Source organism: Malaclemys terrapin, chromosome 24, assembly GCF_027887155.1.
Source record: "Malaclemys terrapin pileata isolate rMalTer1 chromosome 24, rMalTer1.hap1, whole genome shotgun sequence".
NCBI lineage: Eukaryota > Metazoa > Chordata > Testudines > Emydidae > Malaclemys > Malaclemys terrapin.
In genome coordinates, this window is record NC_071528.1 from 3,689,835 (window position 1) to 3,714,899 (window position 25,065).

At 50.6% G+C, this 25,065-nt stretch overlaps 3 protein-coding genes across 4 annotated transcripts in view; 2 read left to right on the plus strand and 1 right to left on the minus strand.

The window, feature by feature from the left end:
* The window catches only part of KANK3 (KN motif and ankyrin repeat domains 3), a 48,311-nt gene extending 39,716 nt beyond the window's left edge, over positions 1-8,595 (plus strand). The window contains exons 6-11 of one of the 2 annotated variants that reach the window (XM_054013570.1): positions 1,109-1,196; positions 2,197-2,416; positions 3,633-3,775; positions 4,581-4,781; positions 5,674-5,772; positions 7,678-8,595. In XM_054013570.1, coding sequence (XP_053869545.1) covers positions 1,109-1,196; positions 2,197-2,416; positions 3,633-3,775; positions 4,581-4,781; positions 5,674-5,772; positions 7,678-7,731 — 805 coding nt within the window. In that variant the 3' untranslated portion in view covers positions 7,732-8,595. Of the gene's footprint in view, positions 1-1,108; positions 1,197-2,196; positions 2,417-3,632; positions 3,776-4,580; positions 4,782-5,673; positions 5,773-7,674 lie in introns of both variants that reach the window. The other variant, XM_054013569.1, reaches the window with a different exon arrangement.
* A 9,829-nt stretch (positions 8,596-18,424) lies between these two features.
* RPS28 (ribosomal protein S28) lies at positions 18,425-20,611 on the minus strand. The gene is made up of 4 exons (XM_054013741.1): positions 20,510-20,611; positions 20,348-20,395; positions 19,688-19,828; positions 18,425-18,557 (listed from the first exon to the last, which is right to left on the minus strand). The coding sequence occupies exons 1-3, from the start codon at positions 20,546-20,548 to the stop codon at positions 19,706-19,708; spliced, it is 210 nt and encodes a 69-aa protein (XP_053869716.1). The 5' UTR covers positions 20,549-20,611; the 3' UTR covers positions 18,425-18,557; positions 19,688-19,705.
* An 85-nt stretch (positions 20,612-20,696) lies between these two features.
* Positions 20,697-25,065, plus strand: NDUFA7 (NADH:ubiquinone oxidoreductase subunit A7). The gene is made up of 4 exons (XM_054013740.1): positions 20,697-20,805; positions 20,944-20,993; positions 24,291-24,440; positions 24,788-25,065. The coding sequence occupies exons 1-4, from the start codon at positions 20,755-20,757 to the stop codon at positions 24,882-24,884; spliced, it is 348 nt and encodes a 115-aa protein (XP_053869715.1). The 5' UTR covers positions 20,697-20,754; the 3' UTR covers positions 24,885-25,065.

Consider the following 25,065-nt stretch of genomic DNA (forward strand, 5'->3'; position numbering starts at 1 on the left):
GGTTAGGAAGAAATTTCTGCTATGGCCATGTTATACCATAATTGCCCACTGTGGGGTTTTTGCATCTGAGACTGGCCAGTGTTGGAGAGGGGACACTGAACTAGATGGAGCTTTGGTCTAACCCAGCTGGGCAGTCCCTCCATTCCGATGTTGCTGCTTGCCAGGGCCGGTAATCGTTTCTCTGGGAGCTCCTGGGAAGCAGAGACTGAAACGCATGCTCCCCGAGTGCTGCAGTCCGGGAGCCTTTGGGCCCGTGCAGAACACAAATGGGATTCTGAATGATGGAAATAATGGGGGCTTTTTCCAGGGCAACTCTCTAGGAAGGCAGGAATCCAGATCGGCCCTTTGACCCCTCTAGCCTGACCCTCCCTGCTGCACCAGATCAGATATTTGTGCCTTTACTCTGGGATCCAGTCTCTGGATGTTACCAATGTCTGATGCGTCAGAATCCCATGCCCAACACCTGAGTGGCGAGAGCGTCCCTACTGCAGAAGAGGAAGGATAATCTTGTGGCTCTGGCACTTGCCTTAGACTCATAGACGTTTTGGTTCAATGCCTCGCTCCGTTCTATGCTCCCTGGGGGAGCCATGGACCCTCCTGTCTGTGCCTCGGTTTCCTGTCTTCAAAATGGGGAGTAGCAGATGAATCTGTGAATGTTTGTGAGGTGCTGAGATCCGCTGACAAGGGGAGCCACAGATGTCTCTGCTAGGTAGTGCCAGGGCGTACCGAGGGAGGGTTCAGGGCTGTCTCCACTCATGCATGGAAGCAGCACGTGGATCGTTTTCTTTTCTCCTAACAATCCTTTGAGTCTATTGCTGATGAATTCCCGCCCCCCCCCCCCATTTTGTGCTTTAATGAGCAACTAACTTAGTTGCTGCAACCCCCCCCCAGCCTGTCCTGCCAGAGATTTAAAAGCTGCTCCTGGCTGCGCCGGCGTGCCTGAGGCATGGCTAGAAGCTGGCGTGATGTTTCTGCACATGCCCGTCAGGAACTCTGGTTGTTAGCCAGCAGCTGCGCCCGCTCGAGGCCTGCCCCTGCTGTTCTGCAGGCCACCTACTTCTCTGGGGTAACACTGCAGACAGCTCCATCCCACCACTGCTTTTCACAGGTTTGAACTGAGCCCAAGGATGAGAGAGGCCTGCATGATTGTGAAGCACCACCTCAGCCATCCCAGTGCCGTGAAGAGCAAAGAGGTGGTGAGTAGGAGGGGGTGCCGAGAAGTGAAACAGCTGGGCTTGCCCTAGGTGGGATGGAGACCAGCAGTTGGGGGTATTCTCCCCAAAGAGGCTTCCGTTAGCTCATCAGAGACTGGATCCACAAACTCCTCTGCAACCCCTTGTACACCAGCCCTGCCTGGCCCCACGGCTAGAGTCCGTAATCCGCCACACTGAGCACAAGGAAAAGGTGTGTGAGCCAGGACAATGGAAGACTAGTCCTTCCCCTGCATGCCACACGCTGGACACTCTGCTCACCCTGGAGCGCCCCGTTGGGGAGGTGGGGGTGGGGTATTTTGCTCTAGTGCAGAAGGAATTGTTCTGGGCAGGTCTCTGGCCTGTGTCGTGCAGGAGGTCAGATGAGACGATCACCGTAGAGTCATGGTCTGAGTCACTAACCCTTCCTCCTGGCTGGGCTCAGCCTGACATTCCAGGCATCACAGACCCTAAGAGATTGGAGGCCGAACAGCCCATGCTCCCTGCATCCCCAGAACCCCAGGGGACTTATCCAGGGCTGCTCTTACCCTGCACACACAATCCCCTCGGCATGCTGAGAAAGCCCTGAGAGCCAGCACAGAGCCAGCTGCTGCCTGCTACCCATGTCTCCAGACACCTGTGCCTTCCCTCCTGGGGCTTCCTGTCCGTGTCCACTCCCCGCCCAGGGAATGCCTAGCGCCATGTGTAAGGCTTCAGTCCAGAGGGTTCGGCACTGGCCTGTCATCCAGAGCCTTGGTGCAGCTCGGATCCGTGCCATGTTATCGAGGGGGGAGGTGGAGGGAATTGCACTGCTCTGTATTTGTGGCAATGGGAGGATTGGCTGGGGATGGTGCAGCTGCTCATGGGAACTCAGGCTCCCCGGGCTTCGTGTTAGGGTGAAACTTAGCAGAGGAAGTGTTGAGAGCAGCAACGGCTTTGGCCGATGAGCATGTTCCCTTGGAGATCAGCATTTCCCAGCTTGAGGCCTGCGCTTCTCCTTCCCCAGCTGGCCAGCAGCAGCATCCTTCTCCAGGAGTGGTTCCGAGTGTCCAGCCAGAAGTCCTCTGTCCCAGAGCTGGTCGCCAGCCACCTTCTGGCCTTCGCGGAGGTCTCTCCGGGGATGCTGGCCCACGTGGTCAATCTCTCGGATGGGAACGGTAACACAGCTCTCCACTACAGCGTCTCACACTCCAACTTCCAGATCGTGCAGCTGCTCCTGGACACAGGTTAGTAGCACAAAGTGCCTTCTGCTTACCCCTGGGTGCGATGTAACCCTGTCCAGCCCGGAAGTGGGGATGGCTCAGCTGAGGGTTCTGCACTAGGAGACTGGAGCAGAGACCTTGATCCCCGAGCTCTCCCATGAAACACACTCACCCGGGAGCCCTGACCCACCACCTCCTCCCGACAGGAGGCCAGTCTGCCTCCCTCTCCTAGCGCCCCCTAGTGACCAGGCTCTAGCCCAAGAAACTAGCCTGTGCTCCAGGTGTAGAACGCATCACTGGCCCATGCCCTGGGGTTACAGACATGTCAAGTGAATTAGGCCTGAAAATGAACCTACTACACAAGCATTTTCCTGCCCTCAGCATCCATTCCAGGGTCCCCAGTTCCTCTGCCAGCAGATTCTGGTAGTGATAGAATCTGATACAGAAGTGCTGCCCATGGGCACCACAGGGCGGGTGCAGTGACAAACACATAGATGGGGTCTTGGTGTCTGTGCTGTGACAAGGGGCCTGAGCTCGCTGCCCTCATTCATGCCCCACCTGCAGTTCAAGGTGCCACCTGCGTTCGGAGAGCAAGACGCAGCCCAGGCAGTGGCCATTGCAGGGGCATGTGAAAGTGGGTCCCTGTGCAGAACACTGTGTGCAGCCATTAGGCATTTGTCATGAGCCCAGGTAGCTGAAATAGCTTCCGCGGGCCCTGATGTGGCCCACCCCTGGCAGGGTGGGGAACAGAACAGGAGATTCCATGCAGCGGCAGATCCTCCAGTCCTGCATGGAGCTGCTCAAGGCTCCGTGCTGCACAGAGCTTGTCAAACCTCCTTTGCAGCCCCAGGTATCCAGCAAGGGGTTTCCCGCAGGACCGCAGCTGTGGAGGCGGGGGCTGCCCAGCAAACATGTACCATATGGCAACATTAAGGGAACAAGGCCTTTCCAAACTGCAGAGCATCCCACGGCGAGTGGGTCTGACCCCGCGCCTGAGAAGGGTGGGGGCCAGACGGTCTGGTGACTGTGCCTTGGCCTAGCAGTGCCAGCGCAAGAGGTGCTCTGCATCCACCGCACAATGAGCATGGCCACCCCGAATCCAGACCTCCCCGCGCGCCGTAGCTCAGCGCCAGCAGCTCCTTGACTTGAGACGAGCTCTTGGAAGCAGAACCGAGGGCAGTTTTGCTGCTGAGCGTTCTGGCCTGCTGGGGTTTGCTCTGGCCCACTTCTCGTTCTGCAGGGGTTTGCAACGTTGACCATCAGAATAAAGCCGGCTACACAGCCCTCATGCTGGCAGCTCTGGCGTCGGTGGAGCACGAAGATGACATGAACGTTGTCAGGAGACTTTTCAGCATGGGAAACGTCAATGCCAAGGCGAGCCAGGTCAGTGCTAGCGGGGCTGCTCCCTGCACCTGTCACCTCTACTCCAAACCCCCAGATTCAGCCCTGCTGAGCTCCCAGGCCGCGCCTCTGTCCTCTACTGTTGGAAAGAACAGCTTGTGAGCAGGTGGGCTGGCTCACCTGAGTGACAGGGCTCGTGTCTGTCCCCTGATTGGTTGCCCTAAGCTTCGGCAGCTACTCCTGCTTTGGACCAAAACAAGCTTTGTTTTACCCCCAGTGAGCTCTGGGTGGGACAGGCTGGCTGCAGGCGGCTCCCCACATGGGGCCGGGAACACGAGCCGAGCCAGCCTACTCTAGAGTCTCCGAAAGGTTCCCAAATAGCGCTTGTCGCCGTCAGCAGCTGCTGGCTGGATCCTGCATGTGCTCAGTGCTCTGTCGCTGGCAGGACCAAGCGTGTTCCTTATTTAGATTTGCCTTCTGTGTGAAGCTGCCCCTTTTCGGTGCCTGGGACCCCTTGGGAACCAGGTCTGGGGGGGAGAGGGTAGCCAGCAGACTTGAGGGATGGGCAAAGCCGAACAGGTCCTCGGGGGAGAAGACCCAGCGGAAGTGGAGAGAATCCCTCGTCCCCCTGTGGGGCACACGAGCCATGGCTGAGTAGCCGCTGTCCTCTCCCTGCAGTCGTGACCCCCTCTGGCCTAGTATGAGTCTGTGGGTCCTGGGCACTTGTCTGTCTAGGAGAGCATCCAGTGTTACTAATATCCCCTCTCCCAGCTGGAGGGGACTGTGCCATGTCTCTTCTCCATGTCTGCCTGCATGCGGCTCCCCTCACCTCTCCTCTCGCTTGCAGGCTGGCCAGACGGCGCTGATGCTGGCGGTCAGCCATGGCAGGCAGGAGATGGTTGAAGCCGTGCTGGCCTGTGGGGCCGATGTCAACCTGCAGGATGAGGAGGGCTCCACAGCCCTGATGTGCGCCTGCGAGCACGGGCGACTGGAGACCGTGAGGCTGCTCCTGGCCCAGCCAGCTTGTGACATCTCCATTGTGGATAACGTAAGTCACTGCCTGCCCCACTCACCCCCAGGGACTGTAGTGCTGGGTTCTCACCCCTGCTGCATATGTCGATGTGCTGCCACCTCACCAGTTCCCTGTATGACAGAGCTGGGTGAATCACTCCTGCCTGGGGATTTTCACCTTTTGTTGACCTGCAAATTATCCACAAACAGAGTTTGATTTTTCCCAGTGTATTTGTGCTCAGTGATTGTTTGACTAACCCCTTTATGTGAACAAACCTCAGCCTGTCAGGAGCTCACAAACCGTCCACTTGGACTAGTCCCCGTACACAGCATCCGATTGATCATCTACAGCCTCGGGTGGTGTTTCTGCTGCCTGCCTGCCTAACAGGGACTAGTGCACAGTGCATGCCCTTGTTTGCAAGTGAAACCAGGTATTGTAAAGAACAGCTGTGCCCCAGACATTCCGAGACTGCAAGGCCAGAAGGGCCCACAGTCTGAGAACTGCCCCATGGAAACACATGGAAACACCAACCTGTTCAAACAAACAGCCCACTAGAGGGCCAACGGCAGAATGAAAGCATTGCTGTGCAGGTTTCACCAGGCCCTATCACACCTGCACTCCATGGCCAGTCCAAAAGCAAGAGGGGAGGTGGGTCTGGCAGGCCCTGCTTTTTAAAAGCCATGCCAGTTCCCATTTAGAACCTGTCTCCTATGTCATCACACCATCCTTTATTCCAGCCCCGGACCTTTACCTGGGAGAGAAGTTCAGTAACTTGCCCAGCCTGTCAGGCCCTGGCTGTTGGCCTTGTGGTTTGCTGCCTGTTCCAAGGCGTTGGAAGCGCCGAACGTTCAGTATTGTGTTACTTAAACGGTCACACCAAGTCTCCTGCTGGGAGTTCTCTGAGGAACCTTTTCCTTTTCTTCCCTAGGATGGGAACAATGCCGTGGCCATCGCCCTGGAGGCCGGTCACAGCAACATTGCAGTATTGATGTACGCCCACCTCAACAACTCCAAGGCACAGTCACCCGTAAGTAACCGAAAGCTCCCCCAGTGGAAATCATGACAGCTTTGGCCCCATCCAGACCGTCCAAAGTACTGTGCAGGAAACAGGTCACTGTGCTCACCGGGACCTGCTGAAAGCACTGTCCAGACATTTCCTGAGCTGGCTTTTAAATGCAATTGGCTGCTGAACTCTCACTGGGTGATAGGCCAGGGGGTTAGCACAGGTCCCAGCATCGGCCCTCTCCAAGCCTGGAGGCTTATGAAACCCTGAGACAACAGCAGGGTGAACTGACTGCAAATAAATCTCTCAGGAATTGAACTCTCTGCTGCCAGCTTATCAAAGGGAAGGATCTTGCCAGGTGGGGCTCGGGGAGGAATAACAAGAAGTCACCCAATGGACCTGCCCAAAGGCAAGGTTAAGATGGATAGGAACTAACCTTTCCCATCAGGGCTAGTGGCGAGGTCTCCCAAGGGAAGTGGTGAAAGCCCCAGCTTGGAATTGTTTAACCCTTGAGCAAGACCGAGCTCCAGGGTAGGCTCTGTGGGGACCGGCCTGCCCAGGCTGAGGGAGAATAATCTTTACTGAATATATTAGGAATTGTTAAGGGGGCAAAACAGCTGGGATTTTCCATATATGCGAGAACTATTCATGAGAACATAAGAACGGCCATACTGGGCCAGACCAAAGGTCCATCCAGCCCAGTATCCTGTCTGCCGACAGTGGCCAGGTGCTTCAGAGGGAATTGACAGAACAGGGCAACCGTCAAGTGATCTGCTCTACAATGTATGTGAAACTGGCTTCTGACACCCAGGAAAGGGGGAATTCGGAAAAGGCATCTTTCTGAATGGCCTCAGAACTATGTGCCACCCACCTCAATGAGAGTTTGTGCTAAGTTCCCACTTGGCGTTTCATTGGCTTAGTGAGCTGTCACTCAACCCACCTGGTGGTGGAGAGACGAGGGAGTGGAGTTCTAAGGAACATCCCAGAAGTTCCTCTCTAGTGCTCAGCTCTTCTGAAATGCAGTTGTTATTTTTCCATCTTGCCTCTAGACTCAGGAATTATTGCTCTCGATCAGAACATCAGCTTTACCTAGTGCCCCAATGACACACGCATACAAATGCATATAAATCACAATACATGGTAGGAAAGCAGAATCTAGGAAGTAAATTACATTATTATATTTGAAACAATTATTAAACTGTACGTGATTTTCTGTTGTTTGGCGTTGATTGTATTATAAAGTTGGACAAACTTCCAGAATTGTCAGTATATGTCCTAGCGCTGCAGCACTGACACACTAGGAAGACTAAGAGCTAGGCTGGCATTTCTCAGGGTGGTTCTTAGCTGGGATGCATATTTTGGGTGAAAGTTTGAAGCAGACAGCTTCAGCCATTAGGAAGTTCTCTGCGTTTGGAAGCAGAGAGGTAATTTCATGCACTCAGATATATTTTCAGATGCTTTTTTTTCCACTTAGTTGACTCTGAAGCAGCATCAAACTTTTAATTGTGTCCTGTCCCTGGGCCAGGGGTAAGGAGCCACTCTGCTGAACTGATGAAATTGGAAGAGATTTTTTTTTTTAACCCTATCCATGCTGTTCTGCAGTGATTGGCGTTCTCCGCAGGGGCTCACCCAGAGATGCCCATCTGGGTTACACCCAAGAGAGGGGGTGACTCATAATGTAGATGAAAAATTCTCATATGGCATCAACAAGGAATTGGGCACTGAGCAGAGCTCAGGCGTGGTTTGCATGCTCCCCAGCCTGAACTGCTGGGGCCTGTCCTCCCACTGCCCTAGCTGAACTGCGCATCGGGGGCTGGATCGAGAGGAGTTTCCCCTTTGGTCCCACACACACAGGGGGGCTGAGGAGGAGGCTGTTGTTTCTGCATCCTAGAAGAGTTTAGTGACTGACGTTCTCTCTCTCTGCAGCAGGGGACCCCACCGATAGCCTTGAAGAGCGCTAGCAACCTAATGAAGAAACATTAGCGCAGCCTTCACATCCCAGGCAGCTGGATTCTCCAGGCACTCACTCCTCGTAGTCCTGAAAATGGAAACTCCCCCATATCTCATCACATCCAAGAACTCGAGCCCAGTCCATATGTTATACCATCTCCTAAGGTCCCATGTGTTTATATTCCTGTCAAGTGTGACAGGCATCTGTTCTCAGCCTAATTAACCCAATCTCCGCTGAAGGGAAGCAGCTTGCACTAATCTGTGTCACGGGGGCTGCTGTAGAGTGAAGCAGAGGGTCACTTCCAGCATTTCCTTTCTTCTCCCCACCTTGATGCTCGTCTAGCTAAACCGGGCAAGTCCCCTACCCGGGGCCGCCATGAGCACTGTTTATAACATCAGACCTAGAGCTGGTAGAAAAAACTTGGGTTTCATCATGGAAATTTTCAGCAAAAATAGGAAAAAATCATCTGCATCTAAATTTTCCACAGAACATTTTAATTTTTCAGTGGAAATTTGAATACCAAAATACCTGAGGCTAAAAACAAAACAAAAGGCCAAAAATCAACCGTTTGATTGGGAAATGCAGCTGCAGCTGTAGTTGCTCAGGTCCCACTCCTCTCCGGGCAGTATTGTTCTGCTGCTTTCTGACACGTACACTCTGTCGTACCAACCTTTGAAACATAACTGCTGCTGGTCACTGCCCTGCACCCTGGCTCTGCCTTGCTCCCAGTTCCTGCAAGATGTCTGACTGCCACTTCCTGGGTTTGTGCCCTTGTCATGCATACGCGTAACTTCATTAGCATACTCCACACATCTTTCCTTTTTTTAAAAAAACAAACTACAAATAAAACAATACCCTCATTGTTCATACAACGGTGAGACGTGATTCTGCTGCTGCTCAGTAGCTTTCAATGAGTCTTTTTGGGTTTTTTGACCATTGTGTCGTAGTGTGTTCTCACCTCCGCTGGGAGTCTTGGAACAGCATCAGTTTCCTGTGGTCATGGCGGTGTGTTTCCCAGATAACCGACCCAGGTATCCAATGAGCTTGTGTCTGATAGGTCCACATCCCTTGTAGTGTAAATATCACTTTGGTATGTGTCAGTGTTGCTATCAGGATGTTCCTAGTTTGGTGTGTGGGTGGTTTTACTGTGAAGTTCTGCACTGTATGTGGAGGTAGCTCATCTGGGACGTTTATCACCAGTACCAGTAAGAGATGCTTATGGCTCTGTCTCAACAAAAATCCTTGTTTTGATCTTGTGTGATCTTGGAGCAACCGGACAAATCACCTCAGTCTTATCCCCCCCGAACCATTATTCCAAATGTTAACAGATTCTCCAGGGCGTAGTTCCCTCGGGTGCACCGCCGTTTTGTCATAATAGCACATTTTTATGCCTTCATCTTTCTCGTTCCTTCTGCACCTGTTTGTGCCTCTGTTCTTTAGCTGCACCGTTTGATCTTAGGCTGAGGAAGTTGATTTCGTACCTGACATCCTAGCACAAGCTCTACAGGTGACTTACCACATTCTAAACACTCTGAAATGTCATGCCCCATTTTCAAGCCCATTATCCTGCAGGTATTTAGAAGTCGTATATTCAAATCATATGCATCTGCACAAGGCTTGAAGTCTCTGCTCACAAGTTGAGGTCCATTGTCAGTCCTCACTACTTGTGAAATCCCGAATCTGGCAAAAGTCGCTTTGTGTTTCAGTAGGACCGGGTAGGATGTGGCATCCATCAGTATTTCTACCTCTGGGTAGTTTGAGTATGCATCTAATATAGCCACATAGTCTCTGTCTAGTAGGGTAAAGGTATCTGCTCCCACTGTGTCCCAAACACCAGCTGACACATCTATATGTAACAGTGATTCTTTGGATATGGCTGGCCTGTGGGTTTGGCATGTGGCACAGGTATTTACCATATCAGTGATGTCATCATTCATGCCTGGCCAATCGAGTGCTTCCCATGCCCTTCTTTTGCATGTCTTTATATCCAAGTTTGCTGTATTCATTTTCATGCACTCTAGTCCACTTCCATTCCACACCATTAAGTAATAGTTTTCTCGTATTTTTTGTTGTATCAGCCGGGTTATCTATGAAGTTGCCCAGCCAAGTCACCAAACCTATAAACCTTTGTAAGTCTTTCGTTTGCTTTGGGTTTGGCATCCTAAGGACGCTTTTCCTCGATCAGGCCTGACACCACTTTCTGACGAGATTTCCCCTGTACAGAGAAGTTCTGTCTTCATGCACTGGCAATTTCCTTTGTTCAACTACAGTCCTTTGTCCCTGGCAAGCTGCTGAACAGTGGCAAGCCGTGCACAGTGTTCCTGTTCTGAAGTGCCCCAGGTGAAAATATCCTTATGTAACCTTGACACCTTCAGAGCCATCCAGTAAACACACATGGTTCTATGGCAGAGGTGGGCAAACTATGGCCCGCGGGCCACATCTGGCCCTGCCCTGTCCTTGAGCTCCCGGCCGGGAAGGCCAGCCCCCGGACCCTCCCCTGCAGCCATGCCTCTGTGCGGGCAGTATTCTGGGCTGCGGGGTTGGCACTCCTGCAGGGCAGCGTGTCTGGCTCTGGGCGGGTGGCGTGGCTGCCAGACATGCTGCTCTGAGCGGCATGATAAGGGGGCTGGGGCTGGGGGGTTGGAAAAGGGTGGAGGTTTGGGGGGAGGGGGCCGGTTGGATAAGCATGGGAGTCCCAGAGGGCCTGTCAGGGGGTGGGGGTATGGATAGGGGTCAGGGAACAGGGAGGTTGGATAGGGGTGTGGTCCTGGGGGGCTTGGTGGGGTCCCGGGGGCAGTTAGGGGTGGGGGGTCCCGGGAGGGGGCGGTTAGGGGACAAGGAGCAGGGTGGGTTGGATGGGTTGGGGGTTCTGAGGGGGACGGGAAGTGGGAGAGGCCGGGGGCCATGCTGTTTGGGGAGGCACAGCCTTCCCTACCCAGCCCTCCATACAGTTTTGCAACCTCAATGTGGCCCTCAGGCCAAAAAGTTTGCCCACCCCTGTTCTATGGAATACTCCAGGTACAGAGCAAATTCCGAAAGGTTGACATTGGAAGCAGTATCTGCCAAAAGGAGTGTTACAAGTACTGCACACAGCTGTGAGCTCTAAGAGATCTAGAATGGTGAAAATGTTGGCACCCACCATCTCTCCCAAGAGTTCATCTTGGTCAGTATGTGATAATGCTCTCGTCTTATGTTAGTGTTTAATTCCTTGGGTTTGAGACACAAGCGCAAAGATCCAGATTTCTTTTGTACTATCACCAGTCTGTGGGTTCCTCAGCCCTTTCTATTACTTCCATGGCTTAGAGACATAGCAGTCCTTGCTGGAATCTGCCTCTCAGGGCCACAGGTACCTTCCAGGCTGTATGTATAACAGGGTTTGCATCCTTCTTCAAAGTTATTTTATGCATGACTGTCAATTTTCCCAAGCCTTTGAACACATCTGTATCTGTATCTACTAAAGTTTTGGTGCCTTGCGACAAGTTGTGTCCTGTATTAATCAGCTTGCGTATTAGTCCCAACTGTTGACCTGATTCCAGGCCCAATATAGGTGTTCTGTGTCCTCTAAGAAAGGTGTACTTAGTCTTTTCTTTCTTGCATGTGAGAATGAGCCAGCATCAGCCCACCACAGGAGTCCATCATGAGCTGTCTGGATGTTTACCTGTTTCGTCAGTAGGGCCTTATATTTTAAAGTTCACCACCATTGTGCTGGTTATACATTGGTGTCAATCTTGTATCTACATTATATGAGTTGTGAGCCATTAGCCCCCCCCTTCTGTGCATTACGAGCGATGAACCAGTTCTTGTCTTCTGGCAGCTCTAGGGTATCAACATACACTGCCTCCTCACTGGAGCTATCACCATATTCCTGGATTGCATCCTCCGTTTGCTGCTGGCTGCATTGGTTAGCAAAATGGTTGTACTTGAGACACACACTGCACTTCTGTCCAAATGCGGGGCATTGTTTGTACACAAGTTTGGTTCCACACGTCCCATACATTTGTTTGGAATGGCTCTTCCACGGAATTATTTTTTTTGCCCTTTCTTATATTGATTGGTGTCAGTTTATCACTTTTTTTGTGTGCGTCTCCTTGTCCTGCTATGCAGTGACTTCCTGCACGATGTCCCTGGTACCCTCTTTGTTAAAGCCTATATTTACAATTTTGCCTATTCTGTTGCTTTGCAGGTGTTTATGGCTTTCTCCAAAGTTAAGTCAGTCTCTCAGTAGACATTCCTGTAGCTGTAGATCATTGCAGCCTATCTCTAATCAAGGAATCTCTTAGGGGCCCAAAGATGCAAGACTGGCTCTTATGCTTGAAGTCTGTGACGTAATCCTCAATGCCTTTGTTTTCCTTTTGCACTTATGTGTGGGGAAAAAATTAAGTTTCCGTCTTTCTAGGAATGTGATGAGTCTGAAATTGTGCTAAGACTTATCAAAATCTTCCCTGTCCTCAGGGGACAGCTAGAAGCTGTTAAAAAGATCTAGAGCTTCCCTTCCAGCTACAGTTAGCAATGAGGCTGCTTTCTGGGCTTCCACTCAAGGAGCCTGCATCTATTGCCATCACGTATAGAACAAACAATGTTTAAACCTCGGCCAGGATTCCGCTATGTTCCCCATTAACCTGAGTTCCAGTGGTGGCTTTATGCTATCCTGTCTTTTTTTTTTTGCCTGTGTTGCAGAGAAGGTGGGTTTATGGAGCAGGGAGAGGGGGGAGCTCCTCTGATGTAAGGCTGCTTGAAACAATCCCTCTTTCCTTAACACGCTGCCTTTAAATGTTCTCCAGAAAGTGCTCTCCCCTCCGGCCACTTCTGGTACCGTGTGTTGTTCTGCTACTTTATGAAACGGATGCTGTTTTATAGAAAGGATTTTATTTAGCATTTGAAACGTAACTCTGGGTGGTGGCTGTGTTACTGATCACTGCCCTGTGTTCTGGCTGCACCTGGCACTCAATTCCTGCAAGATATCATGCTACCTCTTCCTGGAGTTGTGCCTCAGCACATAGGCTGTGCTCCCTTGTTGGACTACATCTCCCATGATGCAGCAGCCTCCTCTCTTGGCCAAGTCCATGGCCAGGGTGCATCATGGGAGATGTAGTCCATCTGGTGAGGCAGGCCCACAGAGGATAATGGGGACATGAAGTAACCTGAACTACACCTCCCATGAGGCACCATGGCAGTATTTCCAAATCAAAATACTTTGGTTTTCAGGCATTCAGTTTTTCAACAAAAAAAATCTGACATTTCTGTAGGAGAACCTGCACTTTTAATGAAAAAATATGTTTTAGTTTAAAAAGTTTCAATGGAAAATTAAATTACTAGTTTAATCAGCGTGGCAGGAGCTAGCTCTTGTTGGCTGTAGTGCACAGGGTCAGGAGGGGGCTAGAATACCAGAGTGGGGTAGCCCCATACCCCGGAATCCACTCAGACTGGGCAGCTGGGGCTTTTCTGGAGTTCCCACAGCTGGTACTGCCTCCTCCAATTGGGGCCGGCCCCCTTCTCCAATGGGGTGGGGGAGGGAGGCAGGGAAATTCCCTTTAGAACTCCCCCCCCCCCCTCTTTTAAAGAATCTGGCAGCTTTTGCCCCTTACCCGCCCTGCCAGGGGGGAGGAGCCAGGGGCAGCTGGGAAGGTTACATAAGTGAGCGAAAAGTGGATGTAGCAGCTGCCAGGGCAGCCGAGCTCGTGCGGGGAGGGGAAGAGCTAAGATTATAGGTCCATGAGGATGAATGCGGCCGGGGCGACGACACACCCATGGAATGTAACAGCAAATATCTAAACCAGAGCAGGGCTTCCCTGGGCCACGTCACAACTGGGCTTTAGGTTCTGCTGCTCGGCTACAGTGGAAGTGACCCCACCAGTTTCCAGTAGCTGGGGGAGCAAAGGGCTGGCACTCCCAGAGACCTGTCACCTCCTTCACTGGGGCAGGAGCTGGACCCAGCCACTGGAAATCATTGAGAAGCTCTAGCCTGGAGCTTCAGTGGTGCCCTCCGGAAGCAGCCTGAAAAGCAGGTGGAGAGACCCACTCCTTTCCCTTGATCTCCGCACAGGAGACACTGTGTGGGCCTCACACCAGCACTGCACCTTTCCACTCACAATCCAACACATCATAGTCCATGGCCTCCCAGTGCCCCTTGTGCATGGGCTGGGCTGGTATCCCTGATTCCAAGAGGGCCTGCTCACTTAGGCACCTAAATTCATTTGAGGATCTGATCCTTAGCCCCTTTTCAGCCCAATTTTTCACTCGGCCCTTCTCGAAGGACTCAGAACCTGTCAAACACACTGCATGGCCAAACATACTCCGCTTACGGGGCAAGGTACTAGCAACTGAACTGTGAGGTTTCACTAACTCTGGGAGGGGCCTCCTGCCAGCTATAAAAATCAGAATATTTGGTCATGAAAAATGTAAGGGGGTTTGAAAAAGTGATCGCCTCCTCTCGTGTACAGCAACGCTGTCCAGCAGCTCTGTGAAAAGCCTTCCCGTCACGTAGCAGGTGTGTGAGCTCAGAACAGCAAAGGCTGGGCCAGGACACACATACACGCCCTTGGGTTAGTGGTGGAGCATCTGAGAGCTTACAGCTGGGTTTGTTACCGCTGACTGCTTCCATGCTATCAGTATAGAGCAGTGGTCCCAAAACTTTTCCTCTCTCCCTCCTGCTTACCAGTAATGGGATGTGTCCACATTCCCCCCCACCCCAGCTGGGAGCCAAGTCGTGGCTGGGGGTGGGGACCATGGGCTGAGAGTGGGGCAGAGCAGGGCGTCGTCGCAGCCCCTGGCCATTTCTCCACACCCCATAGGGGAGCACGATCCACAGTTTGGGACCACTGGTATAGAGCCAGCAGTTCTAGCCTGACTCTCCCTGACCAGTTGTTATTGTCTGAGCCAAGTTTATAGCATCTGAGAACTGCTCTTCTGATGGGCAAAAGCCCAGAGCCTCGGCGGTATTTGGGCGTCTAATCCCTATTGATTTCAGTGGAAGTTAAGTACCTCAATCCCTTTAAGGATCTGGGCTGAGGCTCCCATGCTTGTTGCAGCCGGCCTGTGTCTGCTGGGATGCTCACAGCAACTTTCTAGTACTGAAAGCCAGCTGCTTACACTCGCTTTGTATGTACCACCCATTAGAATGCTTTTGCCTGGTGTCTCTGCTAATATTTTAATATTGTTTATTTTTTAAAATATAAATAAAATGTAAAGTTAAATATATTTTAAAATCAAGTCAAGGTGCCATCAGCCTCCCCTTAACCATTTAAGGCCGCCTCCAACTGAGGTGTCCAGAACCTGAACTTTACAGAACAAGGTGACCTGAGCGGGCTACCACAGCTTCTTGTTTCACCTGATTTCTTCCAAGTTTATTATGCATTGGCTGAAGCAATTCTGCCTGCCTTCCCCCATTCAGCATTCCAGGTGTGGGCTGGATGCAGGAATCACTGGATGAAATATTCAGCTGTGTTAGGCAGGTCAGCCTAGCAAAAATGTTCACGTTGGACTTTAAAATCTATGAATTAATTTCTCAGGCCTTGGCTACACTTACCAGCTAGTTCGACGGCTGGAAATCGAAGTTTTGGGTTCGACTTATCGCGTCTAGGCTGGACGCGATAAGTCGAACCCGGAAGTGCTCGCCGTCGACTGCGGTACTCCAGCTCGGCGAGAGGAGTACCGCGGAGTCGACGGGGGAGCCTGCCTGCCGCGTGTGGACCAAGGTAAGTTCGAACTAAGGTACTTCGACTTCAGCTACGTTATTCACGTAGCTGAAGTTGCGTACCTTAGTTCGAATTGGGGGGGTAGTGTAGACCAAGCCTCAGTTGCAATCCCTGGCCCCTTTGCTCCGTCCTGATGTGCTGGTTAGACTAAGGCCCACATGGTTATATTGGAGGCCAGCTCAAGTGCTAGCATCATCTCTTTGGTATTTGTGCACTCAGCACTCACTGCACCTATCAGTAGGGCCCTACCACATTCACAGCTGTCAAATCTAATCTTTTGTGTACTTTTACACTATGCTCTATAGAGTTCACAGGGGAGACCAGCAGTTGTGTGTGTCCATCCTCGACCCAAAGGGAGGTTGCAAGGTTATTGCTGGGGGATGTTGTAGTATTGCCACCCTTACTTCTGCGCCGCCTTCAGAGCTAGATGGCTGGAGAGTGGCAGCAGCTGCTGGCCAGGTACCCAGCTCCAAAGGCAGCACCCCTCCAGCAGCAGCACAGAAGGGTGGCAATACCATATCATGCCACTCTTCTGCACTGCTGCCTTCAAGGCTGGGATCCCGGATAGCAGCCACCGTTCTCCAGCTGTCCAGCTCTAAAGACAGCGCAGCCGCCAGCAGCAGCACAGAAGTAAGAGTGGCAATACCACAACCTGACTATAATAATCTTTGGGTCAGGACTCCTACAGTTACAACTGTGAAATTTCAGATTTAAATATCTGAAATCTTTAAATTTATTTTAAAAATCCTATGATGATGAAATTGACCATACAGAGATCTCTTTGAAGCCTCTCTCCTCTTCCAGGAGCAGGAGGAAGTGAACCTGGGACTCCCACACCCCAGGCAAGTGCTTGGGTCAGTTATAATGTGGTGGCAGCACCTCCTCCTGCTAGAGTTTGAACTTGACCCAATCCAATAGGCAGTCTCTGAGCACACCTAGCAGCCAGAGCCCTGCCCACAAGACAGGTGGACAAATGTCTGTCTTCCCCAGCTTTGTGAATTGCTTAGGCAAGTGATAGGCATTCAGATAGCTAACAGGCAGCAGCCCACATGCCCTGAGGGGACTTTTACCCTGCAAACTTGGGTGCCAAGTGACGTTACATGCCTATAGTGTGGGGTGGGAGCTTTGTGGATCAGAGTGGACCCAGAACCAGGACACAGGCCCCTTAAGTGCCCAAAGCAGGATAAGTGTCATAAGGCCACAAAAGATATAGCCCCAGCTCTAAGTGACACATAACAGGGGGGGGACACAGCAACAAGATCAGGCAGAGGATCATTGGCTGTGGGCACAACCAGGGGAGATTTGTTTTTATATTACAAATACACTGACAGCTGTGGCTAACTCATTCTTTATGGATGTTGTGGTAGAAAAGGAACTTGAGATAAGGGGGAGTGGCCTGATATGCCAGCTCAGGGGAGATATTCTCTGCATAGGGAAGAACAGGAGTACTTGTGGCACCTTAGAGACTAACAAATTTATTAGAGCATAAGCTTTCGTGGACTACAGCCCACTTCTTCGGATGCATATAGAATGGAACATATAATGAGGAGATATATATACACACATACAGAGAGCATAAACAGGTGGGAGTTGTCTTACTAACTCTGAGAGGCCAATTAATTAAGAGAAAAAGAAAAAAAACTTTTGAAGTGATAATGCTGAGGGGAAGCCTGCACCCATGGCTGTGAAAATAAACAAATGGGGCATCATTAATGGAGCTGGAGGCACCTCAGTAAGACTGGACAGGTGGGAAGCAGGGACTTGTGTGCCAGAAGCAGCTTGAATTTGATGTAGGGGAGGGGTGAAGGATCAACAGGAGAGCGATTGACTGTCAAGTGAACCCGAAAGGAGGCTACAGTAGTCTCAGTGAGAGGTTAGGGGGCCTGCATGCATATTTTGGTTGTAAGAGGCAGGTCCAGAAAAGCTGACTCTTGATGAGCCCGTCAAGATGCAGGTATTTGTACCCAGAATGGGGGTAAATGACCCAATCCTGATAACTCTGGGGTAACAGCCTACAGGAGGCAGAAAGACCTAGTAAAATGAAAGTCAGGACACCTGGCTTCTTGGCCCAGCTCAGCTGTTGCTCTGCTGGGGTGACCTTAGCCAAGTCCCCTTATTTTGTCCCTCTGAGAAAGTTGCACTGGTTTAATTTACTGACACCCAAAGTTGAACTGGTGCAAGTTACCCAGACACAGAAGTTCTTAGCTTAAGACCGGCACAGGGCAGCTTTAAGGCAGGGACTATCATTCACTCTGTACACATGCAGCACCTAGCACAATGGGCCTCTGATCTATGTTGTGGCCTCTAGCTGCTACTACATAAAACAGCTCTAATCCCCCCCCCCCCCCCCTCAAAAGGGCATAATGGCTAAAGCTACAATTGTGTCATGGGTATTTTTTTAGTAAGTCATGGACAGGTCACAGGCAATAAAAAAAGCCCACAGAAGCCATGACCTGTCCCTGAGGGAGGGTCCAGCATCTTCCCTGACCCCCACCCAGCAGCTGGGAGCTGCAGGGACTCCATTGCCCAGTGGCTGGGAGGTCCCCCTGCCACCCTGCGGGGCAGGGAACTGCAGAGGACCCTCTGCCAACGCTGAGCAGCTCCAGGGTCCCTCTGCTGCTGGTGGCCGTGGCTGGGCTGGGGAGGGGCAGCTGCTTGCAGCAGCTGGGCAGCTCAGGGGTCGTCACCAACGGCCGGTCAATTGCCGAGGTCCTGCCACCCGCAGCTGCCCAGCAGAGGCTGTGCTGCTGTAGGGTCCCCTGCTGCCGGCAGCGGCTGGTTAGCCAATGTCACGCAGGTCGCTGGAGTCATGGATTCTGTGACTTCCACGACATCATTTTAGCCTTAATTACAACTGAAAAGCATTTGTTATCTCATGCCTGACAGTCCACGGTCTCAAAGCTTTTTTTGTTCATGAATAGTGTCAGTCTTGGTACTGCTGAAGTCTGAGGATGTATAGAAATGCATTGGCTTCCAGCATGAAGTTTCAGCAAACATTTGTTTCTTAAATAACTGAAAGAAAGGACAGATGTTACCGGAAAAAAATCCTTTATTTTAGTCTCTGAAACACAACATTCCTCTTCACTAAGTCAAGCGGAGTAGGTATGAACTGTCGCCTCTTCATTACAGGAAATCAGAAATGGTAGTCACATCAGGCTTGCCATCTATAAAGAAAGTGTAATGCAGATCTGAGTCTTACATTATCTTCCAAGACTTGGGAGGGGAGGCGGGGGGAAGAGGGACTAGAGAACTGAAAAATCAGAGTTTCATTTTGCTCCTATAGTTCAGGAGCCAACCAGCCCTAACGTGGTTAATGGGGCATTTGCACATGTCACTGCAGTAAGTGGAATTCAGGATTTCACCTGCCTGCTCTCACCCACCGTATTTCATCGAAACTTGAGGACCAGTTACAACTTCCTGTGGCCAGGAGACCATTACATAAATGGAAATATTCTGGGCCATTTTCAAAATAGCTAGTTAATTGCCCAGACACGTGCCTGAGCCCCAGACGTAGAACATTCTACTACAGAAACAGGCTGCGCTCTCCAGTTTACACATAGGAAAGGCCACAGCCAGCAGAACCTGAGCACTCCATAACAATTACATACGGCTCCTCTTTGGCCTGAGGTTCAGCCTGGATCGAAGGCTGCACCTGGACAAATCACCTTCAAACAAGTTTTTTATTTGTATTATCGTAACACCTTGGAGCCCTAGGCACAGACCAGGATCTCATCGTTCCATCTGTTTTGTTGTCTACACTACAAAAAGTTACTGTATTTGAACAGTTCTGAAAAAATATCGTTCTATGAAGAACTGAGTTAGATGACAAGCAACGACTATGATTTTGCAGTTAGTGTAGACAGACAAATTGTGGTCAGTTCTCATGACTGCTAACTCAATTCTTCACAGTTGTGTTCACACACTGTAAACACTGCTAGAGTGCAGACCAACACATGGCGTGTCACAGTTATATGCAATAAACCACTCCCTAGAGAGCAAACCTTAGGGTTAACCTTATTATGTCTTCAAGACAAAGCACAAGACTCAAATACTCAGTGTTAAGGTTGTTATGGCGTCAAAGCAAACATCATCCGTGCGCACTCTACAGAGAAGGGGTCTCAGAACCCAGGCACATGCTCTAGACCTAGACAAACTAATGATTTTCTGGCTTTTTAACCAGAAGCTCACTTTAAAAAAAAAAAATTCTGGTTGGGTGTTTAATTTATTCACAATGAAGATTAACATCTCAGAGACAATAAGGGCTTAATTACGGCCTGAAAATGAAATGAGTTACCGAGCTGCAGCATGCAGATCAGCGTAATCGCCTGGCTTCACGCTCAGATTCCAGCAACGTCAGGACATCCCCCTCACGGACAGGCCCCTTTACGTTCCGGATGATGGATCTACTGGTGTCGTCCATGAATTCAACACGAACCTGACAGCCACAGCGGAGAATGAACAGAAATGCTCTAAACACCCATTTTACTGGGCCACTTGCCCTGGGACATGCCGGCTCAGTTCGTGAGTCCTAGGCCCCAGCTCACATGCCCCACTGAGTTTCAGCGCACTCTGGAAGTCCCAGGGGAGGAACAGGAGGAGCTATGATGAGAGGATATGAAAACGGACTGTCTACAAATGGCAGATGGGGAACCCCTGTTCCCCCGTCTCGCAACACGGGGACAAGGGAACCGGCAATTAAACGGTGGACAAACCAAAACCGTAACAGGAAACGTTTCCGGGGGGAGGGGAGGAGAGAGAGAAGTAAACTGCGGAACTCTCCGCCGCTGGAGGCCCCTGGCGAGTCACAGCGCACTGGGGAGGGGAGCCCAGGCCGCTCTTGACCCGCTCTGGCCAGGGCAGCGCTGGATCCCCCCCGCCCGCCCGCGGCTCAGCCCCGCGCCGGGTGAGCCCCGGGGGCCGGTCACGGGGCGGGCAGCGCCGCCCGGTCACTCACCTGGGTGCACTGGCCCTGCGAGCCCGTCCGGCCCAGCACCTTGGTGACCTGCGGGGAGAGACTCGGGTCAGCCAGGCGCAGAGACCCGCCCGCCCCCCCGGCCCCGCTCGCCCTCGGGCCCAGCCCGGCCCCCCGCACGGCCCCGGCCCCGCTCGCTCGCACCCGGGCCAGTTTGATGGGCTGCACGCGGCTCGTATCCATGGCGGCTGTTGCGGGTGCGGACAGGAGAGGGGGGGCCCGGCCCCCTCGCGCGTTTATATAACCCCAGCTATCGCGAGACCCAGCGTGCACCGCGCTCTGTCCCCTTCGCGGCGTGCGCCGCGCACCGCTTGCGTCGTCTCCGTTCCCGACACGCGCCGCGCCGCTTCCCAGAGAGCACCGCGGCGGCGCCCTTCGCAGCGGCCAAGATGGCGTCTTCCACCCGCTTCATCCAGCGGCTCCGCAACTGGGCGGCGGGGGTAAGCGGGGGCTCGCGCGGGCCTGTCCGAATCCCGGGGGGGGGCTACTAGCCTGTGCTTCGCGCCCGGGCACTTGTGACCCCTTCTCCCCTGGCCCCGGGCTGGCACCTCCCTGAGACCCTCTCGTCTTCTTTACAGCGGGACCTGCAAGCCAAGCTGCAGCTTCGCTACACGGAGATCTCCAAGAGGTAAATCCGGGGAGATGGGGACAGAGCTGGACTGCTCCTAGGCAAGCCCTTCTCCTTCTGTTAGTGTGTGTGAAACTCCGCACCAGCTGCAGCTGAAACTCTCCAACCGCAAAGCGGAAAGGGTGAAGCCTAACTGGACCCAAACTGCTGTTGAATACAGACGGGCAATTTACCGTAAAAAGAGAGAAAACTGTTCTCACTAATCTTTCACGTATAGGAACCTTAAATATAACCGCAGAAGATAAAATAAACTTTAGACAAAATTATCATAATATTTATTAGTAACTTGTTGCTGCCAATTTAAATACAAATCTCAGGAACTGTAAAAGTTAAAGGAGACCTTCAAAAGTAGAAAAATGGTTTAGTGCTATTTTCCGAGTTCAGTACATAAAGACCTGAAAGTTTCTCCCTGCCCTCTGTTGCTTTCTGCTTATTTTATATTAGAAATGCAAGTTTTGTCTCTCTATTTGGGAGGCAGGGAGGGGGAGAAACTCTGAGGATCTAAAGCGTAATCATATCTGATGCCACGCAAGGAAAACTTGATCATGAAGGGGAGTGAGTTTTATTCAAACAGTTTACACCTGTGGGGTTTTTTAAATAAATTATTATAGTTAATTAAAATGCTGGAGAAACATATTGAATTTTTAAGACTGTGCTCCAACCAATCAGGGACTAAAAGTGTTCAGAACTATGTTTGAGACCTCTGGAGTGCAAAACCAGACTGGACTGTCCTGGTATTTCTAAGGTAAATAATAAAGCTGGGGGAAAAAACCCACAAGGTTTTCAGACCTCTTTACACTTCCTAAAGAAGCAATACCTACTTTTTCTCTTTTGTCAGTCACACTTAAGAGTTCAATAGCAACATTAACTTTCTCTGTTGCATATAATTGCATGATAGTTACTTTTTAGCCTTGCAAAGAACTCAAAATCCTGTTTCACATAGCTGAATTAATATTGCTGTGGAAATACACCTCTACCCCGATATAACGTGGCCCAATATAACATGAATTCGGATATAACGTGGTAAAGCAGCGCTCTGGGAGGGCGAAGCTGTGCACTCCGGCGGATCAAAGCAAGTTCGATATAACGCAGTTTCACCTATAACACAGTAAGATTTTTTGGCTCCCGAGGACAGCGTTATATTGGGGTAGAGGTGTATTAACTTTTTGTTTCCCAACTTTTGTATGTAAAGTTACAGCCTTACCATTGCATTGCTTAAAAAAAAAAAAGAGGATGCAAACTCGCTGTTCTACAGCTCCTGGTGGGAAAAGTTATGTCTGTTGCCCACATAATGGCTGATTAGCATCTGATAAGGAAAGAAGCTCATACCACCACATTTTGGGTCATGGGGAGGATCAGCTCCTCACCTATGATAGCACTGCTTAGGTCCATTTAGTGTTAATAGGGATGTAGACCTGTGCCTGGTAGGAAATGGAGAGTAAGACCTCCAGTTCATTTCTCCCAAAGGCCAACTGCATGCAGGTGGAAACGTTCCTTCACTACCCTTGTTCTTGAACTTGGAGTGGCAGCCTGTAAGTGAAAGGCTGGATCGTGTTCCAAATATAGTAACTCCTCACTTAAGTCGCCCCAGTTAACATTTTCATTGCTGCTCAATTAGAGAACATATTTGTTTAAAGTTGCACAATGCTCTCGTATAACGTCGTTTGGCAGCCGCCTGCTTTGTCCACTGCTTGCAGAAAGAGCAGCCCATTGGAGCTAGCTGGTAGGAGCTTGGAACCAGGGTGGAGCAGCAGCTCCCCTAAGTTCCCTGTGTGGCAGCTGCCCAGCAGGCTATCAGTTGCCTGGCAGTTCAGCTGTATCTCCTCCCACTGCCTGTGCTGCTCCTGCCCTCTGCCTTGGAGCTGCTCCTGAGAGCCTCCTGCTTGCAGGGGCGGGGGGAAGAGGGGTGCTAATGTCAGGGTGTCCCCTGCTCCTTTTCCCCATCTCCACAGAGTAGGGGGGGGCACAACAGGGCTCAGGACAGAGGGAGCTTGCTGGCAGCAGCTGCTGTCTCAACTTGCTGGCCTACTTAAAAAGGCAATGTACTTAGATTGGGGTCAGTGTACTTAAAGGGGCAATGCGCGTCTCTCACATGGTGTGTGTCTGTCTCTGTCTCTCTGCCATGCTGTCTCCTCCCTCCATTCGTGCTGCTTTGTAGAGTGTAAGGCTACATTAACAACATCCCGTGAGGGCTCAGCCGAGTGCTAGTTCATCATTTAGCAGTAAGTCATTCCGTAGGAAATATCCCACCCTCTTCCATGCTCTGACTCCACCACCTCAACTAAGCTTCACAATCATCATTGCTGTGTACAGTATTAAATTGTTTGTTACACACATATACACAGTATAAGTTTTAATGTATGTACATATAGTCTTTTGTCTGGTGAAAAAAATTTCCCTGGAACGTAATCCTTCCCCCCCCCCCAGCCCCCCATTTACATTCATTCTTATGGGGAAATTGGATTTGCTTAACATTGTTTCACTTAAAATAGCATTTTTCAGGAACAGAACTACAACATTAAGTGAAGAGTTACTGTACAAGATATCAGATTCTGCCTCTTCTCACTCTGTTTTTTAAAGGTCTGGTTCCTGATTTCTGTCTTCTCAGCAGCAGCTATCCTCCTGTTCGAGCAACTGGAATTAACTTGTTGTTTTCCACCTGTATGTTGGAACCCAGTAATGATGATGTATTAAGAGATGTATTCTCATTTGAAGGAGGTGTCTGTTTTTAGACTAACACGGCTGCTACTCTGAAATCTGTTTTTAGTGTAAATGATTGTCCTTTAAAGACTACAGGCTTCTGCTGAGTGAGTGAGTTTTCTGGGTATCCTTTTTGTTGCTTGCTCTTTCCTCAGATTTGTTAACAGAGTCCAGATACCAGCTACTTGCTCTCTGCAGGTGCCCTACTCTCCTAGTTTGTTACCGGGCAATGATGTTTCCCTAACTTTTAATATACTGCAGGGGAATTAGAACATACATGTTTGGAATTCTGCCCTGTTTTCTGTTTCTGTACATGAGATTGGGCTGTTATTCTTTGCCCTGTGAGCCTTTGTTTACATTAACAGATGCTCTGAATTCATGGCCCCAGTTCTGTATTCGTAGCCATGACTGCGTCTAAGGCTTTATGTGCTCAGTCTGAAATCTTGGAAGGTGGCTCAAGATATGCTAGTGTGTCTTGTGCATAACACTACAGTGCCTATTTCTCATAATACTCCACTCAAGAGTAAGACTGAGAATATAGTTCTCGCTTAGCCTGGTGTGTGTGCTGATGCTTTCTTTGGATTGTTTGCTGTTTAGAACTCAACCACCTCCTAAACTTCCACTGGGTCCCAGTCACAAGTTTGCAAATAACTACTACTGTACTCGTGATGGACGCAGGGAGTCCTACCCTCCAATTATTGTTATGTCTCCGCAGAAATCCCTTGCATCATGCACTCAAGGTGCCAGGTAGGTCCTATTTATCCTATGATCTGCAGCCATACAACTTCTGGCTGTGATATTGTGATCTTGCAAGCTAAGCAGGGTCAAGTCTGGTCAGTATTTGGCTGGTGCACCACCATATAACACATTGCTGCTGCAATAAATGATGGACTGTTCAATATTGCTGCTAGTGAGTGAATGCTGAATTAGTGTGCAGTCTCTATGTACCTTCTTTTGAGTAAAAGGGGATGTTAGGGTTGGGAATGGTTTCCCTAAAATGTTCTATGTTACTAATAAACCCTGTATTGCTGTTAAATATGAATTGATTATATAAACTAACAGTTTCTGAAGGCCAGTCTCTGTCTCTCCCTTAGCTCAGAATCTGCAGTAGCAACAACTGAGAAAAAGCCAGTGACACCAGGTCTTCCACTTGAGAAGTGGGAACTATCGAAAGATCAACCTTACCTGTGAGCTGGCCAAGTATGAAGAAAAGGCTGAAGGAGAATGGACTTGATAGGATTAACTGAAAAGAAACAGCCTGGCTCGCGATCCAGTGATGCGGTTAATTTCAGTAACTCTGTGTAGAATTTACTCTGGAAAAGAGACCATTTTGCTGGGGCATGACTGATTAAACATATTTATCTAATGTATA

Coding starts and splice junctions, on each gene's coding strand:
- RPS28 (XM_054013741.1), bottom strand. CDS start 20,548: ATGGATACGAGCCGCGTGCAGCCCATCAAACTGGCCCGG. Junction 20,396..20,509: donor AGCCCATCAAACTGGCCCGG/GTGCGAGCGAGC, acceptor CTCTCCCCGCAG/GTCACCAAGGTGCTGGGCCG. Junction 19,829..20,347: donor CGCAGGGCCAGTGCACCCAG/GTGAGTGACCGG, acceptor TGTGGCTGTCAG/GTTCGTGTTGAATTCATGGA.
- NDUFA7 (XM_054013740.1), top strand. CDS start 20,755: ATGGCGTCTTCCACCCGCTTCATCCAGCGGCTCCGCAACTGGGCGGCG. Junction 20,806..20,943: donor TCCGCAACTGGGCGGCGGGG/GTAAGCGGGGGC, acceptor TCTTCTTTACAG/CGGGACCTGCAAGCCAAGCT. Junction 20,994..24,290: donor TACACGGAGATCTCCAAGAG/GTAAATCCGGGG, acceptor TTTGCTGTTTAG/AACTCAACCACCTCCTAAAC.